This window comes from Protomyctophum bolini, assembly GCF_963924005.1.
Source record: "Protomyctophum bolini genome assembly, chromosome: 18".
NCBI classification, from domain to species: domain Eukaryota; kingdom Metazoa; phylum Chordata; class Actinopteri; order Myctophiformes; family Myctophidae; genus Protomyctophum; species Protomyctophum bolini.
This window is the reverse complement of record NC_137879.1, coordinates 20,451,221-20,469,174: the sequence shown is the minus strand read 5'-3', so window position 1 is coordinate 20,469,174 and position 17,954 is coordinate 20,451,221. Positions and strand designations below refer to the sequence as shown.

Below are 17,954 nucleotides of genomic sequence, written 5' to 3'. Positions count from 1 at the left end.
CTTGACTGTGAAGATGACGGGGTAAGGGGGGCGTGATATGGGTTGAGGGGTTTGGGGAAACTAACAGAGATGAGGCGTTTGGGGTTTGAGGTTTGAGGGTGGAAGAGGAAAGAGGCCTGTGGTGGTGTGTGTGTGTGTGTGTGTGTGGGGGGGGGGGTGTTGGTGAAGAGAGTGGGATGAAAGAAAAGACGGACGGATGAACAGAGGGAGGGATCGTAAAGATGAGAGAGAGCTTGACAACTCTGTCGTTCTGTCATTATCAACACCGATACACTTATGTTTGTTAACCCGGTCCATGGCTCTGTTCACTCTTTCATTCTTTCTTTTCTTTGTACAGTATGTTTAAGCTGAAGCACACATAGGCTCACCTCCACACCTGTTTCCTGTTCATGACTGTAATTTGGGAAGTAGAGAAGATAACTGTTTCCCCTGTTCTACATTTTCTGTCTCTCGTTATTGTCCATCCCCCCTTCATGTCTCTCGTTATTGTCCATCCCCCCTTCATTGTCTTTTCTCTTATTGTCCATCCCCCCTTCATGTCTCTCGTTATTGTCCATCCCCCCTTCATTGTCTTTTCTCTTATTGTCCATCCCCCCTTCATGTCTCTCGTTATTGTCCATCCCCCCTTCATGTCTCTCGTTATTGTCCATCCCCCCTTCATGTCTCTCGTTATTGTCCATCCCCCCTTCATTGTCTTTTCTCTTATTGTCCATCCCCCCTTCATTGTCTTTTCTCTTCCTCCAACTTGCTCTCCCTTTGTCCTGCTGGTCACTGCTTCTTAATGTCTGGTCCGGGTCCAAGTGGACCATTCCGGGTCTTCAATTCTAAGATTGTACAAATTTGTACACTTAACAGTGTAGATCGGAGTTCCAGACATAAATTTAGTTTAGATTCTCTGCCTTGTTAATTTCAAGGACCCATTTGTACACTCTCAGAGTTGGACATTTTATTTTGGACCCCTAGTGGTAGGTACCCAACCGTGCTCTACTTTGTGTTACAAGCATCTCAATGTTGTCAGTGTTTGCTGACACCTGGTGGATCCACTGTATTAGGAGATTTAGAACTGAATTCAGACAAATATGTTATTTTGAAAGGTTTGATATTCTTTAACCACTTCAAGCCTATATCGCTAATTGACCAGAAGCCTTAAGGGGTCTCTCTATATACTATGACGCCTCCTTTTTTCCCTGTACACCGAATCTCTTCACTGAAAATAGCAGATCTTATAACACGTCATGTTGCGAGCCTATAGATCGGTTATTGAGGGGCGCTACACCCTCCTATATACAGGTTTAATGTTTGTCTTTTCTAGACAAACATTAAACCTGTGATTGACAATTGACAGAGTCTAATGGTGGTTTTGTCACTAACACAAACATTAAATGCCATTAACAATGAACAGATGTTCAGAATGTTTGTTTTGTCTGTCACTGAGCAAATAGGCATATGATTATTAACGTTATGTTATGATATTGCGATGATGTAAGATAATGGGTTGGTAAAGCGCCCCTCACTTCACACGGGTGTGATTTGTTTTTACCACATTGTCCCCCATAATAGGGACGCTATGGTTCATGTGGTTAAGAAGATGGATTTGCTTGTAGCCCACAAATTCTGATTTTAGATGTACAGATGGTAAATGCATAGTTTTTGCTACAAAGTAGATTTCGCATGACATTTCATTTCACCCTGAGGCAGACTACAGTGTGGGCGAAGGAAGCTTCCAAATCAGTTGGATGTTGATGGACATAAAACACAGCAGTACTCCATGAAATCCATTAGAGGAATCTTATAGTAATGTCATGGTGTGTGTACTTCTATTAACTATACTTGGGGCCAAATGTCCACGCTAGTATAGTAGATTTGGAGGTAGTTTCATGGTTTTAAAAAAAAGATAGGCTTGCAAATGGAAAAGATCCAGGTTGACATTGGGGTTAAAATTAGGCATTTAGGTTCAGGGTTTGGAGTTAGGGTTTATGCTTGATCTTTGGCTTTTGTGCCTTTTATTGATAGTTTCAGTGAAGACGGACAGGAAAGGGGGAGGGACAGGGAGATACATGCAGCAAAGGTCGTCATGAATGTGATGCGCTGTCAGGCCAGAGCAGAGCCTATATGTGGCATGCGCCTGGACCATTAGGCCAGCAGGCACCCTATGCTTGATTTATATTTAGTTGCCTGTTTTGTATTGTGTGTGTGTGTGTGTGTGTGTGTGTGTGTGTGTGTGTGTGTGTGTGTGTGTGTGTGCACGCGTAGACAAACCAGTGGAGATCGTGGAGAGACCCAAGCCCCCAGTTGTTGACTTGCAGAAGCCTGTGGAGAAGGACCCAGCTGAACCCCCACAGATCAAGGTGCCAGAGAATGTGCCCGAAAGGAAGAAAGAAGAGGTGCAGCTGGATCGGCCTGAAGCTGGTATGAAAACCATTTAAATGGGACTGTTGTCAACACCTACAATTAAATCAAGACAATTGAAAACAGAACAACCATGCTGGAGACAGTGTGGCCACAAGGAGGCGGGCCACGGTCATATATTCTGGACTTGTACTCAAATTCTGGAATACTGGCAGGATATCCACTCCACCATGGAGACCATTCTGTGTTTTAAGATACCTCAGACTTTTATTGTTAGGAAATATCCCTGAAGAGTTTCTAATACATGATAAATATTTAATCAAGATCCTCTTAGCAACAAGTAAGAATACAATCACACGATGCTGGTACCAACAGGACCCACCAACGAAAGATCATTGGATGGACATTACTGAGGAATTGTATGTCATGGAAAAACTAACATTCATACTTAGACTGCAAGAGGATAAAAACGTGGGATCTCTTCTTCCAGCCTATTGATAATGTATGATGAATTCAATGAATGTATCCTGTAATATGAAAAATGGGACTGTTGTCTGTGCTGGGATAGCACAGTTTTCCCTCCTGGTGCCCCAGGGGTACATGCTTCTTGATTATTTGATAAAGTATTTGCAGCCCTGATCTTTTACGTCTTGTCCACAGGGGTAGCGGTGCCGGAGGGCGAAGCCCACCGCCACGAACCACCCATCCCCCACGACGAGGTCCAGATAGAAGAGAGGAAGAACGTGGCAGAGCTGGAGGCAGAGAAGCAGCAAGCTGTCCCCGCTGCAGGAGGAGGGGAGGTGGCTTCCCAGGGGGATTCAGAGCAGGGCCTCGCTGTGGACGCCAAGGACCAGAAACAGGAGAAGGCCGATGACCAACAGAAACCCGCCGTGGCAGTGGTGCGTAAGGAGGAAGTGGACTTGGGCGGAGGCGAGGTCGTGTCTAATGAGGTGGTGGACAAGCCTGGCGTGGAGGCGGGCAAAAAGCAGTTGGTGCCCCCGCCAAAAGACGCAGAGAAATTCGTCCCCGTCATAGAAGCTCCTGCTGGCAAGGCAGCGGTTGTGGTCAATCACGCCGCAGCGGCGCAGGTCGACGAGGTGGGAAAGGTTCCAGTGGCTGTTGGTAAAGGTGAGCGATAGGAAAACATAACCGTCAGTCCAATAGGGACTAACCCTGTGATATTTTAAGGGTTTCGATCCAAAACATAATCTTAATCTAAAAATAGAATGATGGTCCCGACATCCAACATGTGACGAGGCCAAGGTTTTGAAAGTTAAAATCTCACATGGGATGATGGGAATTTATCTCAAATGAATTTGGTTCTCTAGCAGCTCCACTTCCTGAAGGAGGACGTCGCGCTGCGGACAGCAAAGCGGACAGCAAAGATGCAGTGGATGAAAAGATGGAAGGTGAGAGAGTGGCTGAAAGGCAAAGGGACTTTAACCAGTTGCAATCTGGTGTACCTATTGTGGTCAACTGGACATAAGGTTATAAGTGAACTTGTTTGACTGCTGTCAGTTCAGACACCCACTGAGGATAGACTGACTGCTGTCAGTTCAGACACCCACTGAGGATAGACTGACTGCTGTCAGTTCAGACACCCACTGAGGGTAAACCTCTCTAGACTGTGACTGCTGTCAGTTCAGACACCCACTGAGGGTAAACCTCTCTAGACTGTGACTGCTGTCAGTTCAGACACCCACTGAGGGTAAACCTCTCTAGACTGTGACTGCTGTCAGTTCAGTCACCCACTGAGGGTAAACCTCTCTAGACTGTGACTGCTGTCAGTTCAGTCACCCACTGAGGAAAAGCATCGTCACCTGGTAAATTCTTTGTAACTCTTAGGACTTATACAACATTTTATTGGAATTAAAAGGTTTGTCTATTTTAAGGGTTTATGAAACAACTTAGTTTTCCACCCATGGAAAATCTTCTCTACCTTTGCCACGTGTGGAGTTGTGCCTCATGGTCATGTTAACTTGATGCTGCTGGCTTTCCTCTGCTTTGATCTTTTACCTTGTAATATCACCCCTGCTATATATTTTTTTCCCCGGCTCGAAAGTTTTAATCTTCTGCGGTGCCTTGGCTTGGACGAGCATCCATAACGGCACAATTGGCCGTGTTTATGGGAGGGAACGGCGAATAGAAGGCTGTGGGCGCCATATCCTCTTGGTGGGGGCTCCTCACTGGCAGGTGAGCCAGTAGGGGGCGGGGCTGCAGTGACAACTGCACAGAAAGGTTTGGGGAATTCATGGATTTGCATAATGACCAAATTGAAAAAGAAAAGAAAAAAAAGGGGGCATCCGGATTAAATTATATTGCACTTAGTTGATCCCGATGGGAGACGTTTGTTATAGTAAATAGTTAAACTATTCTGTAAAAAGACAGAATGGTAAGATTATGAAGCACAACCCGTATAGTCGGTACTAATATACACAGTCAAGCATAGTGCAAAACTCCCTTAAAATACCATACTGGTGGTATGGTATGTTTATCCCATTAACTACTGTATGATGGCATACATACATTTCCGCTTACCATTTTCCAAAGCATACAGTGTTATTATTATTTTCCTTATTTTTGTTGCTGTTTCTATTTTTATTTTTTAAGCCATTGTGTTCCCAATTTCAATATGGTTTGAAAACTAACTCGCAGAGGATTTCTTGAAATAAGTCACCCAACAATTCTGTTGCGGTTATGTTTGGTCAGACTTATGTTGGCGTAAAGTGATTTCAAAGATCTAGTTGAAAATAGTTCCTGGTGAAAAGATGAATTTACCCCATTTTGGGCGGGAACCCATGTAATTTCTTTGATGCTATATACATTTGAAGTTTTTCAGAAACCTTAGGTCAGGTTTTAGAGGCGTTTTTAGAATCGGCCTCAGACCTAAATGGGTTAACGGAAGCCTAAATATCAGCTGGAGAAGCAGGGAATTTTAAGGTGGGTTTTAAAAGAAATCTGTTAATCATTCCAAAATCTAACAAAAGGCAGCATGCCTAGGGAAATGGTTTAAAGTAATGTGAAATATACCATGACTCATACAGTACATACTGTAACTACGTCTCTGCTGTGCTTTAAAGATGATATATCTAGTGCACATATTATACAGCCTAAACCCTAAACAGTAATATAATAGTTAGTGCATTAATATAAATATCTATATACAGAGATGTCTCTGTTACTTTTTCACTTGGCTTGATAAAATCAACAAGTCATTTTGGCCTTTGTTGACTTCATTTTTTCCACCTCTCTCTGCCTCTTCTCTTTTACCACTTTTTCTCTCTCTGCCGGGCTCCTATCACAGTGATAAAAAAGCTGGTTGCAGGTACGAACTCCCTCCTCTCTCCGCCCCTGTCCTTCTCTTTGCCTTTGTCTGTCTCTCTAATTTGTTATAATTTGCATTTAGTGGGTCCGTAAATGAGTTCCATCGTCTGAGAATCTAGCAATCTGTAGCAATCACTCACTTTTGCCCTATCCCTAATAACTGCACCCCACCCAAGCCATTCACCCGTGTCCTCAAATCCAGCTTGTGGGTATTCTTGTCAGTTCTTGTAGATTGACATTATGATAGTTTTGAGATGCCACCCACAACCCATATTTGAGTATGTAGATAATAGATATCTGAATAAAACTATTGACATGACCCCTTTCTGTCTCTCCATCAGTCTTACTGGCGGGATTCCCAAACATAAACTACCATGTCAAACAAAATCCTAACCAATGATTTGTAATCACTGAACCATGCTCTTGGTATAATGAGTGTTGGAAATCTGCATTGTATAATTGTTCTTCCTCTCAAAATAGCCTAAAAACGTGTCTCTACATTAGCCTAATGAGACATGCATCTCGCTAGGTTAATCTGTGTAGCTGATGCAATGTCATCCAAGTTTGGCTGCAGTTGCACATGGCTACTCTGTATGTTTGGTCTTCTGTGACACGGTATCTCTCTCCCCTCTCGTGCAGAGGGTCAGTTGGACCACGAGGTGCTGCTGCAGGTCATCAAAGAGCAACAGGAGCAGCAGAAGAGACTCCTGGACCAGCAGGAGAAACTCCTGGCTGTCATAGAGGAGCAACACAAGGAGATCCACCAGAAACAGCCAGGCCGTGGGTGCCCACACATCACCTACACATAAATGAGCGCACGCACAACACAAATGCTTAAGAAAGTTGTTTAACTACATGAGTACTATGCATATTTTAATTTCTTAACAGCGGGTGCCCCGGAAGTCGAGGAAGAAAAAGGCATCAAGAAACATCTGGAGGTGATGGAGGGAGCAGCAGTGAAGCCCAAAGACCCAGCCCAGCAGGCTGCAGCTGTCCTGGGCTCAGATCCCAAGCTACCCGGGGATTCAGTTGGAGCTGGTGCGCCGCAGGTCGGAGGGGCCGAGCCTCGTGCCGTCCCTCAGAATCAAGCCCAGGCTGTTGTTGGGAATCGAGAGGTCCAGGCCCCTAAAGCAGTGGATCCGGTGGCTTACAAGGAAGACACCAAAGAAGACGTCCCGGCTGCTGCTGTATTAGCTGCAGTAGAAGCGGAACGGGGGGCTAGAGGAGTGCCACTGAGACAAGGACAACCAGCACAGGAATCCCTGCCTAAACACCAGGAAGTAAACTTGGAGGTAGCGAAGGAGAACAAAAGAGCAGAAAAGGAAAGGATCGACAAAGAGGTGCAGGCAAGAGTCGAGAAGGAACGACTGGAGAGGCTGGAGAAGGAGAGAGCAGAGAGAGAGAGGATAGAGAGAGAACGAGTGGAGAGGCTGGAGAAGGAGAGAGCAGAGAAGGAGAGGATAGAGAGAGAACGAGTGGAGAGGCTGGAGAAGGAGAGGATCAATAAGGAGGTGGAGGCAAGGGTGGAGAAAGAACGGCTGGAACGGGAGAGGAAGGAGAAGCTGGCTAGGGAACAGGAGAAGGAGAGGGAGGAGCAAGAGGCAAAGGAGAGGGATGGAGACGAGAAGCAGTGGGTCCGGCAGGAGATGGAGAAAGCTGATAATGAAATAGTTGAGAGAGCGCGGGAGGCGAAGGAGCTGCAGGACACAAAGGAGCGAGTGGCCCAACTGGAGCGTGTCATAGAAGCCAAGGATGCAGCTGAAGCTGCACGGGCTGTGAAAGAGGACGGAGACGCACCTCTGAAGAAAGGAGGGCGGGACCTTAAAGCAGGACCCCTGGCTGACATCGGGGGCCTTGGAAAAAAAGCTCAGGCTCAGCCCCAAGACTCTCCAGAGAAGGCCAAAAACCCAGGAGACATGGACCTGAGGAGGAGACGGAGGGACCTCGAGTCCAGGGGGGTGCGGGGGCTGGAGCACATGCTGGACCTGGGGGTCCAAGACCTCCATATGGCACTTGAGGGACAGTTACTGGGTGGTGCTGTGGTGCACACACGACAGATTAAACATGCCCAAGAGGCTGAGGAGAACATCTAACGCACACAAACAAACATATAACAAGCATTTTGTGCACATGAAGAACGCCCTAATACTAAGGATCAGAGCATCTTTGCCTTACCGTCTCTCTTGGCTTCAGACATGGAGCCTCATAATGTTGACACATTAACATGGCAATTAGTCAAGCTATTCCACTTAGCTTTTTTTCCAGCATAAACAAAATTGAAACATTTTCAGGTGGAGGATCAAACCGACAACCATTCACTGCCATTATCCGTAAATTGAGAATGAGAAGGGCTGTCACATTTCTGACTACAATTCAGATTGATTACAGACTCTTGCTATTTGTATATTTTAAACTGTCAGCAATGATGCCATTTCAGTATTTTCCTCATGAATATGGACCAGTAGGAAGTTGGAACAAGTGTACCCTATTATCAGCATTCCAGTCTATAGGAAACAGATTCAATATTCTCCATCTTTTTCTAAAAATATTTTCGTATTAATAAAGCTTCCAAACCAAAAACTGCTTTATTACTAAATGCTCATTCGCTTTTTCCAAAATATTTTGATCATTTAGTAAATATATTGTGGACTTCAAGTTTGACAACATTTACGGTTTTCTTTGCTTTGATAGTGTGTATGTCACTCAACAGTAATCCAAAGTCTTTATTGAAGAGATATTTTATGTAAGATATTAAGTTATTTTTATCTTGGTGTGAGGTGAAAGTTTTGTAGTCTATGCTGTAAATCTATGCAAAATCCATACTATGGAGGGATTTGAGGAGCAAATATCCAATGGCTGTATTTAAGTCACTTTATTTGTGTTGATATTCTCCCATTGATTATGTGGAGTCCGTCTTTGTGTAGAGAATGTAGTGATGTTCTTTTCTTTCATTTTTCTCCTTTACTGTTTTGGTTTGATCATTCTTGGTCAATTTATGTTTGGTTGTCTGTTACTTTGAGATGTAAATATTTAAGTCCTTATTTCTGAATCTATGTTGTATAAAAGTATTTGTGCTCAGTCCGTTTTATTAGCATTCCTTTGTGTATGACTATCGTTTTGAAATGTAATGTCATTCTGAAAAATGATTCAATGCAGAAGCTATATTATATTTGATACTGTTGTATATTTTACGTGAACTCTGGAATTTGAATTCAGGAGGTCTGAGGTCAGTTCTCCAGGTGGTACCTTTTTTCAATTGACATAGTGGCCATTTTGCTATTACTTTATACTTGGTATAAACGGAGCATGACCACCTCAACTGCCCAGTATGAACTAGGAGCAAAATGACTGCTGTGTGAATGTCGATCTCAACTGTTTTGCTCAGTGCGTGCCTTCAATAGATACACTGTTGCAGGACTAGATGAACGGTAGTGGCTTGTTCATTTGTATTATTTGGTTTGCTTCCACTGTGCCTCATTCAAAACATGTAGGGTGAAAAATGTAATAAAATGTTGACCGTGTTTCTGTGGCTGTATGTTTCTCTCCCCCCTGTTCCCCCATCAACAAGCACTTCAGTGGTTGTTGCTTTGTACTAGATGTTTGTACTAGACGGCTATTTTTCTGATTGGATTTCTAAGGTAATTTTGAACATTTGCTATTAGGAATGTGTAATAAAACAAATTATTCTGTTCACGTGTCTTTGAGTGACTTTCATTTGTTGCAATACTGATGGGACGATTACTCTTATTATACATATGTTAGGCTTTAATGTCAGTGCCATTTTGCAATGTACATAGTCAGACTATGTACATTGCAAAATGGCACTTGATAAAATTGAACTGTTATCCGACCGACTGTGTGTGTGTGATAGTCATCTCCACAAATTCAACAGGAATTACTTTATTCAGTTCAAAGTCAACAGGTGTAAATCTTGAAAGATTTGCTTCAGGCATCGCCAACACCTGGCTGCCAGTATTTGCTCACAATATTAGATATTTTGTCCTGGAGCAGATCTTGGCATTCATCACTTCTCACTGTGCAGCCACAACACCAAATGGAGGTAAATGTATCCAGAAGATAATCCAGGCATAGTCTTTATACTATTTTGCCCCTTTCTTGGCCTGAAAGAAAAATAAGATTTATACATTTTCAGATGTATCTACCTGTATACATGGACCAAGGAATCTACTGGCCTGAATACTTACTGCATTTGTAAAGCAACTTTTCAGTGCCTCAAATTCCTTGGCACAAAGATTCCTCTTCAACTCCTCTTTGCCTGTAGTTGTGGCTGCGACACACTTCCCATACGCCGTTGCCTGTGTGACATGATGAAAATGATAGTGTAACGTGTTTTATTGATACACAAATGGACACGCATGGCTCAACTGGCTGCCACCATCTTAAACTTAACCAGAAAAAACTGCCACCATCTTAGAACGGAACAGTATATACATTTACATATAGGCCTATATAAACGTCATTATTGCTACACTCATGACATTGAAATAAGTATGTACCTAACACTGCCATCACAGTCAACATCCTGTATCACTCACCTCTCCTGCACATTGCGCAAACAGCTCTGGGAATCGTCTTAACTTTTCACGGCTGCGAGTCCAGACATTAGTCCCTGACATGGTGATGGCTATAGTTTTACGCAGTAAAACATAATTTGATAGAATATTCTTTTGATACACTTAAAATGTAATACTTCATCAAAGAACAGAGGAGACATCCTTCCTAATACATGGGCAGCGCCATATTGTTTACCCTGACAGCAGCGAAACGTTTGGATATGATTGGCTTAGTTTTGTGACAATCAAACGGTCCTATCCATTCATTCGCTAATGGGCGGCCTTACGCAAACGCTGAGGGCCAATACAATCACAGTTCCATACTGACTGTTGTACGATTGGTTGGCTGTCAGAGTCAGCACCAGCCTTCCTGGAACACACCCCACTTCGGGAAGAACAGATGAGCAGCCTCTTGGCATGAGGAAAGACATGAAAAATCATGGCAACATTTATGGAACGACTCACTTTTCTTCAGAAAGTGAGTAGTAGTATACATATTCACCCTAATAATAACTGAATACTATCTGCAGCTTAATAAATGTGTCATAATAACGGCTTAACCTCTTTTAGGCTTCATAATTTAGCTCTTTAGCATAGCTACCGTGCAAGCTAACACGCATGTAAACACATTGAGCAATATCGGCGAGTGACTAAGTTTGTTGTGGCAGTCTTATTAAAAAGGAATAAATAAATACATACTGTGTGTACATGTGTTCTCTACTTGTCAACTCAAAGCTGTCTAAGCAATGAATCCAGTCAGTCCTTGTCACGTTTGGGCAGATGCACTCTACAACCTGAAGGTTTAGGATCTGTATACTGACTATCTGTTCCTTCACCAACTCAAGGTGCCAACTCTGATGAAGGCCACAGCAGATGATGAACATCCCTGTCCTGGCTATCTCTTCCAAGATATAGGAAGTATCCTTTGGCTGGTTTGTTTGTTCTCCTTCCCCACTATGTACAGTACCCCCAATCTATTAGCAACACTAGATTATTTTTTATAATGGTTTGAATCTAGACGTGCAACACCAGCCATTCACAGCTCATTCATCCAAACAGAAAAGTCCTATTTACTTGTATTAAATTAGTTGAAGTTGCTTGGCAACTTTTCTAGAGCAGCAGTTCTCAACTCATTTCATGTTGAGACATGAATTTTGCATTGACCAAAGAAGTCTGGGCCCAGGATGAAGAACACCAGTGATGGCTGGTGCACTGTCTGTAAGCACTGTCTGTAACATCCTTAACCATCCTGACACTAGAAATGGCCAATGAGTCATTGGGCTGTGGTCAGTGTTTGTTGGAGTACCTGCTAGGGAGACTGCAGGTGGAGTCCTGTCATGTTAAACTCAAGGTGAGGGAGCAGGCTTGGTCGAGCTGAGAGCAGTGTCGTCATTTCCTTGGGTGACATCTGTCAAAATGTGTACCTATTCTAAAACTCTGAAATCGCACTTGAGTGTTTTGTATGTTTATAGTGTGAAGTATGAAGTGGCGTATACATTTCTCACATAATACTGTATGTAAATGAATGAGTAATATACAGTAGACTTACTAGAGTACAGAGTGAGTCAAAAAATATTGTGACCTTATTGTATCTTGTTGCCTTCTGCTCCACACGCCCCTTTTCCTATTTCCTTCTTTCTCTTCTCTTGTAAAATGAACTATGGAACTATTAGTCACCTGTCATGCGTATTCCGTCGGTGCACTTATGATCTGTTCTCTATATTGTACTAAATATGTATCATCATATGGATTTTATAGCTATTATCCTACCATTCCAATATTGGAGCAACAGTTTCTGCTTCTGTTGTTTCAGGTGCTAAAGATCTTTGTCCACCTGTGCGGTCATGGCTCTAATAATTTCCTCACAGAACTCAGAAGGAACTCCACCTTCATCCAGCAGGCATCAGGTTAGACTGTTAGAGGCAACCTAACATTAGACCCATTTGGCTTTGTTTTTAACTCTGGGGGCAGCACCTCCTTTTTTGTGTAGAAACAGGACATTACATGTCATGTTCAGGGCATGTTCAGGACACCGCCATGTTAATTTTCTTTGTTGCTGTGTTTTGTGCTATCCCAAGTTTACAGTGGTCCCCCTGATCCCATCCATGGCACAGCTCTGTACCAGATAGTTAGAAATACAGCACAGGTGAATGCTCAAACACATCATCACCAGTGTCACTCTCAAACACACACACACACACACACACACACACACACACACACACACAACCACACAGCCCCAATCAAATGTTGCTACTGTCTGTTCACAGGAAGTGGCCAAGTTGCTTTTCACAGATTCAGTCGCCATCAAGAGCATCTCACCGTGCACCCTGGCAACCCCAACTATGGGTGAGGAGTGCATACCACAACAGTGATACTATCCCTCACTGCATACAAACTTTGAATGACTTTTCCCAGACATCTGTCCACTGAAAAATGTGACTTAAATTACTGTGTAATAAACAACGTAGAGGCAGAGGGCGAGAGTGAGAGAGAACGAGGGGGTAATAAAAGAGAGAGTCAGACCACTGAGACCAGACGAGCTTGAGCCAGACAGACTAATGAAGGTAGCCATTATTGTTTTGTAAACGGAATGTGATCATGGTTGTCTGTGTTTCTGCTAAGGTATGGGCTCAGCATCTGTCCACAAGTCAGGAATGCAAGGTTTTGGATATAGTCCAGGGAAGCAGGGGACAGGTGAGTAACAGGATGGCAGCATTGAGTTTGATTTCCACAAATAATGCATGTGTGTTTTCAATAGTAGAGTAGATGCAAATGCAAGTACTATTTACTTTACTAGTAGTCATATTTGCAGCTCCATTTTTGCAGAACTTACAAAAAAGCTTTTGATTTCCAACCACACTCCAAGCCTGAATATATTGAATATAATACAGTTAAACTACATTAAAAAGATATAACACCAGAGATACAGTGCATATGCGGAATGCCCCTCACCTCTGGAACTCCCTCCCCCCTGACATCAGAAACATGGACTCTATCACCATTTTCCAAACTCACCTCAAAACCCACCTGTTCAGGCAGGCCTATGACTCTGCATGACCTGTGTCTTCTGCTGCAACTGCAAGCTGTGTTTTGTTCTGCTTTTAACTGTGTTTTTGTGCTGTTTTTAACCTGTACGGCGACCTTGAGTGCCCTGAAAGGCGCCTTATAAATAAAATGTATTATTATTATTATTATTATTATTATTATTAATGTAGCCTGTTCAAATGACCCTTTTAACACATACAAAATATGTGCAAACATGGCTATTAAAATATGTGCAAACATGGCTATGAAAATAACAGACATTGAGAAGGACAAGCCCCACCAAACCTAAAGTCAGACTCTTTGATGTTTCTACATGACAGGCAGTGACACCCTGCTGGATAAGATCCAGAAGGCTGCGGAGGTGATGGCCAGTGCCGTACTTCCCCCGATGGAGCACCAGGGCATCCGTCTCCACGACAACAACTACCGGGCAGTGGCGGCTCCCTCGGCGCCCATCGAGGTGGCGGTCCCGGCGTGTGCCTATAACTTGCCTACCCGCAGGCATAAAGGTCAGACATTATTGTATTTGTAGCTGTTGGCGGCCTGTGCATCCAGTACAGTGTGTTTGTCAAGGACCTGTCACTCCCTGTCTATTCCGTCACTCTCCTACACCATATAGAAATAAACCTCTTTGGTTGTTGCTGTAGTTTGATTAATCAATCCAATAGGAAAGCACTGGAGTGCATTGGTACATTGGTGTCTTCTTCAGAGTAAGACTCAAAAGCATTGGAGTTTCAGCATTTTGAATAACCCTCCCTTGGCTGAAAGGGGAAGGCGGGACTGGTACCACATCAACACACAACTATTGATTTGGTGCGAGGGAAGGAATTGGCGATAATGGTTCCTGCATCGGCCCTCCCCCTTCAGCTGATCCCATCATCACACAGTATTAATTTAATGCAGAAGGTTATGTGTGACATTCCTCTGTTAGCCGCTGTGTCCTCATTTGTGTACCCCTGTTCTTCCTAAGTTACCAAGCGATGCCCGGGACAGGTGGGCGGGGGCTGGGAGGAGATTGACAGCGCCAACAGCTCCTCTCACAACTCCACTCTGGACAACGCCGCCAATAGCAGGGCCTCTGTGGGCAGGAGCAGCAAGTCGGGCGGCACTGGCAGCCAATCGGACGCCAGCAGAGAGAGCAGTGGTGACCTGTCAGAACGGTGAGTCAGCAAATTGGACCTGTTGAATCATAAGGTCTAGTTTTAGGTGCAGTTGTCTGCTGTTTCAGGTTCAACCAGCTATGGCTGCAGATGGTTCTGGTGAACATTTAGGGGCACGAGTTAGGGTTTAAGTGTCTTGCTCAGGGACACTTTGGACACCTGGCCCGGGAGGTTAACCAGTGACCTTCGGATTACCAGACTGCCTCTCTACCCACTAAGCTGCGGGCGCACCCTTCGTCGCAAAAGTATGAATCAGGCTTTAGACACCTTGGTTGTTGCTGAGTCTCCTTATCTTTGTCACTTTCTCTTTTATTCTGCTCCTACACCTCTCTCTTCTCTTTTCTCTCTCTCTCCTGTCTCCAGGGTGGAGGCCATGCAGTTGGGAGACTGTGGCCAGGAGATGGTGCTGATCAGCAGCCTGACTGAGGGCTCCAAGGTCTTTCTGTCCAGAGAAGAGAGCCAACACTTCATCAAGGAGTGAGTTCAATTAGTTGTCCCCAGAGCCCCCTTTGACATTTACATGCTTCTGGGTTTAAAGATGATCTCAAGATGAGAGGAGACCTGTAAAGGCCTTTGCATGCAGAGTCTGATGTGATATTCCTATTGGTCAGTGAGTGTTCTGTGTGTGTGTGTGTGTGTGCGTGCAAGAGGCTTTAACATCCAGTATAAAGACAACCTCTATCTATTCATTGTGACCTTCCTTTCCAAAGCAATGTATTGATATATTTTAGTTTTTTAATTTGGGAATTTTTCTTTTTTTTCCCCCCATGTTTGCCGAGAGCAGGTGCTCCACTCTTAACTGTGAGGTTGTGGTTGAGTTGCTTTCACGCAGACTTCAAGAGCCTTCAAGTACAGTTCAAATGGTAACATTTATCAGGTTTTCAACATAATACACGACATCACACAATGTATTGGTTAAGTATAATCTGTATTTAATTCCTCTTGTCCTTCAGAGGGTCTTGTGTGCTGTATCCTGCCTTATGACATCTGACCTCCTCTCTCTGGAGCAAATCTTTGGGCTGACCAGGTCGCGGCTGGTTTTGCTGAATGAGGGGCCCACTGGACCTGTGGCAAACAAAGCCACTAAGGTACAGTACAACAGATGGAATGACTCCCCTCTCCCATATACAAATATATGCTTTTGTATTAAAGAGAGGCGAATTGTCATATGATTGCAGCACTACAGTGATGACCCTTGTATTCATCAGTATGGTGGTTGTTTCATAAGGATATTGATCAAGGAATTTATGTGTACTAACCCTCTTTGTCAGTTGCTAGAGTACCAGTTAAATATCTTATCTAAAAAGGGGAAGTAAGAAAGACCTGAGTCAAAGATTTGATGAACATGAAACTGCAAGGGCAATATAATATGATACAAGACAATAACTTTTAGTGTTGGTTCTTCTTCCCTGTCTCATCTTACCAGATCTTGCGTCAGTTTGAAGCCCTGATGGGGGGACCTGTACATACTGCCAAACAGGGTAACGCACATATCAACAGCCATACGTCTACAGCAGACTCACCGCCCACGCTTGCATACCCAGCCCCTTTACTACCAACCCACACAGCTGCCACCTCCATTTCCAGCCACTACCAGGAGAGGGACCTGCAGTCGGCCGCTGGTGTAACTCAACCCCAAACTCCTCCACCTCTTCTGGTTGTAACTCAACCTCAAACTCCTCCACCTCCTCTGGACTTCAGCCACAAGGATCCCTCATCGGTGCTTGTGAATGATAATGAGGAGAAAATGTATTCGAGTCTCAGTGAAGAGACAGCTGAAAGCATGAAGGTGTCTGTATGGAATGGCGAGGCTCAAGCTCAACTTGTAAATCCACATCTTCCTACCGAAAAGGGCCTCTTCTCTCCCACGGAGACCCAGAATGAGCTGCCCTGTCCGGGCAAGCTGTCCCTATTCAGAGGTATGGAGCTGGTAAACAGGGGAAAGCCTCCTAGTCCCTGCCGCGAAAGAGAAGACTTGCCATCAGAGACGACCAGTACGCAAGAGAGGATTGGATATGGGATGGAGGGTTCAATGGTGGATTGCTCTGACAATTTGACAAACTCTCCTCTTACCTGTGATGTCACATCCAACAGCAACCAACCAGTATCAGCCTTCTCATTTCTCAACTGTTGACAGTGATTTAAAACTGGACGTGCTCTGAATACATGTGTTTCTGGATAGAAGCTTGTTGTCTGGTTCACTTTGGTAACCAGCTTAACACATTCTCAAAGTCATATGGTTAAAGCAATGGAGTTGGTGTTTTTTGGGTTGTTTGTTAACCATATGAAGTCTAGTGTCCCTATTCTGGGCTCGAATATACAGTTGGTGATCAGTCTGCGAAAATAGCCGATTTACAAACTCACATTGTATTGTGAGCTTGTACAGTATCGGCTTTGTCCAGCGAAGAGATTTAGTATACAGCAGTGTTTCTCAAACCTTTTAATTTCAAGGACTCCCATAGTGCAGTTTACATTTGCACTCTCAAGAATTACAAAAATGTATAAAGATTAAATTGGACAACCCCCTCAAGGAAACCTGAGGGTCCCTGGCTCATTTGTCCGACCCCTAACCATAACTGCACATGGACGCCACGGGGTGATTCTTAACCGGCTACGTCGTAGTCCTCTTCCTTGAGAGGCAGGACTACTGTATTGTAATCACGAGCACGTGGTCCACCAGCTGAGATATTAGTAGTTTGTCAGACTATGTTTAATTTCTTGTGAGTTCTACCATCTGGAGTTACAGGTTAACGTTTCTTTGTCTCAGGATTCCTTTTAAGTAACTATGGTTACTGTTTATGCCTCTTCAGCACAGCCAAAACCTCTCTGAGGGGCTGTCTCTTGGTTCGAATTTTGCACTATAATCACTTTTCATAGGGAATCAGAAACCTACAGTCCAGAACTGTATTCCGCTATTTTTTAAACTAAGATATTAATTATATTAATTATGAGTGTAGCTGTTTGAGTGTTGACTTATACATATGTATACTTTCAATCATAATTATTTACCATTGAGTTATTGTAGGGTGCCTAAAACATCAGTGGAATATTGTAGTCTAGTAAAAAAGAAAAGAGTGAAGTGTTGAGTTTACATTGTTTTTAAGTTGCTGCAGCAAGCATTGTGGGAAACAATATAAATGTCATTGCAAATTTTAAATGATTGCTCAACTGAAAAGCCATTCAATATATTTCAATTTCATATCCGTTCACTATGCACGTCATGTCCCAAATTGCAGTCTGAAACAGCAATGTAACCTGGAAAGAACAGTCACACAAGTCATGACTGGATGTGTTACATTTTCAACCCGAGCTAAGCTATTGCACATGTACAGTATGAGAATGCTGTGTGATAAAAATGCTGTTTACAGCACCACTGTACTTTGGAATTAAAAATGGTACTCCATTGGGGAATAATAGTGGCATGAAATTAACAGAGCTGACGTATTTTCAAAACCAACAGTTATTCTTGATCACAAAAAAATCACAAAATATTAAAATA

At 43.6% G+C, this 17,954-nt stretch overlaps 3 protein-coding genes across 6 annotated transcripts in view; 2 read left to right on the top strand and 1 right to left on the bottom strand.

Annotated features, from left to right (window-relative positions):
* The window catches only part of slc38a10 (solute carrier family 38 member 10), a 30,939-nt gene extending 21,575 nt beyond the window's left edge, over positions 1 to 9,364 (top strand). For 3 of the 4 annotated variants that reach the window (XM_080789408.1, XM_080789405.1, XM_080789406.1), the window contains exons 13-17: positions 2,254 to 2,409; positions 3,010 to 3,477; positions 3,678 to 3,758; positions 6,313 to 6,453; positions 6,562 to 9,364. In XM_080789408.1, coding sequence (XP_080645534.1) covers positions 2,254 to 2,409; positions 3,010 to 3,477; positions 3,678 to 3,758; positions 6,313 to 6,453; positions 6,562 to 7,766 — 2,051 coding nt within the window. In that variant the 3' untranslated portion in view covers positions 7,767 to 9,364. The remainder of the gene's footprint in view (positions 1 to 2,253; positions 2,410 to 3,009; positions 3,478 to 3,677; positions 3,759 to 6,312; positions 6,454 to 6,561) is intronic. The other variant, XM_080789407.1, reaches the window with a different exon arrangement.
* A 199-nt stretch (positions 9,365 to 9,563) lies between these two features.
* ndufaf8 (NADH:ubiquinone oxidoreductase complex assembly factor 8) lies at positions 9,564 to 10,434 on the bottom strand. Its single transcript, XM_080788926.1, has 3 exons — positions 10,230 to 10,434; positions 9,879 to 9,989; positions 9,564 to 9,794 (listed from the first exon to the last, which is right to left on the bottom strand). Exons 1-3 carry the CDS (start codon positions 10,308 to 10,310, stop codon positions 9,774 to 9,776), a joined length of 213 nt encoding a protein of 70 aa, XP_080645052.1. The 5' UTR covers positions 10,311 to 10,434; the 3' UTR covers positions 9,564 to 9,773.
* Positions 10,435 to 10,619: 185 nt separating this feature from the next.
* On the top strand, positions 10,620 to 17,946 carry tepsin (TEPSIN adaptor related protein complex 4 accessory protein). The gene is made up of 13 exons (XM_080789768.1): positions 10,620 to 10,725; positions 11,093 to 11,165; positions 11,507 to 11,598; positions 12,061 to 12,154; positions 12,326 to 12,393; positions 12,518 to 12,596; positions 12,873 to 12,944; positions 13,616 to 13,804; positions 14,266 to 14,455; positions 14,819 to 14,932; positions 15,240 to 15,318; positions 15,409 to 15,543; positions 15,882 to 17,946. Exons 1-13 carry the CDS (start codon positions 10,687 to 10,689, stop codon positions 16,587 to 16,589), a joined length of 1,932 nt encoding a protein of 643 aa, XP_080645894.1. The 5' UTR covers positions 10,620 to 10,686; the 3' UTR covers positions 16,590 to 17,946.
* The last annotated feature ends 8 nt before the right edge of the window (positions 17,947 to 17,954 follow it).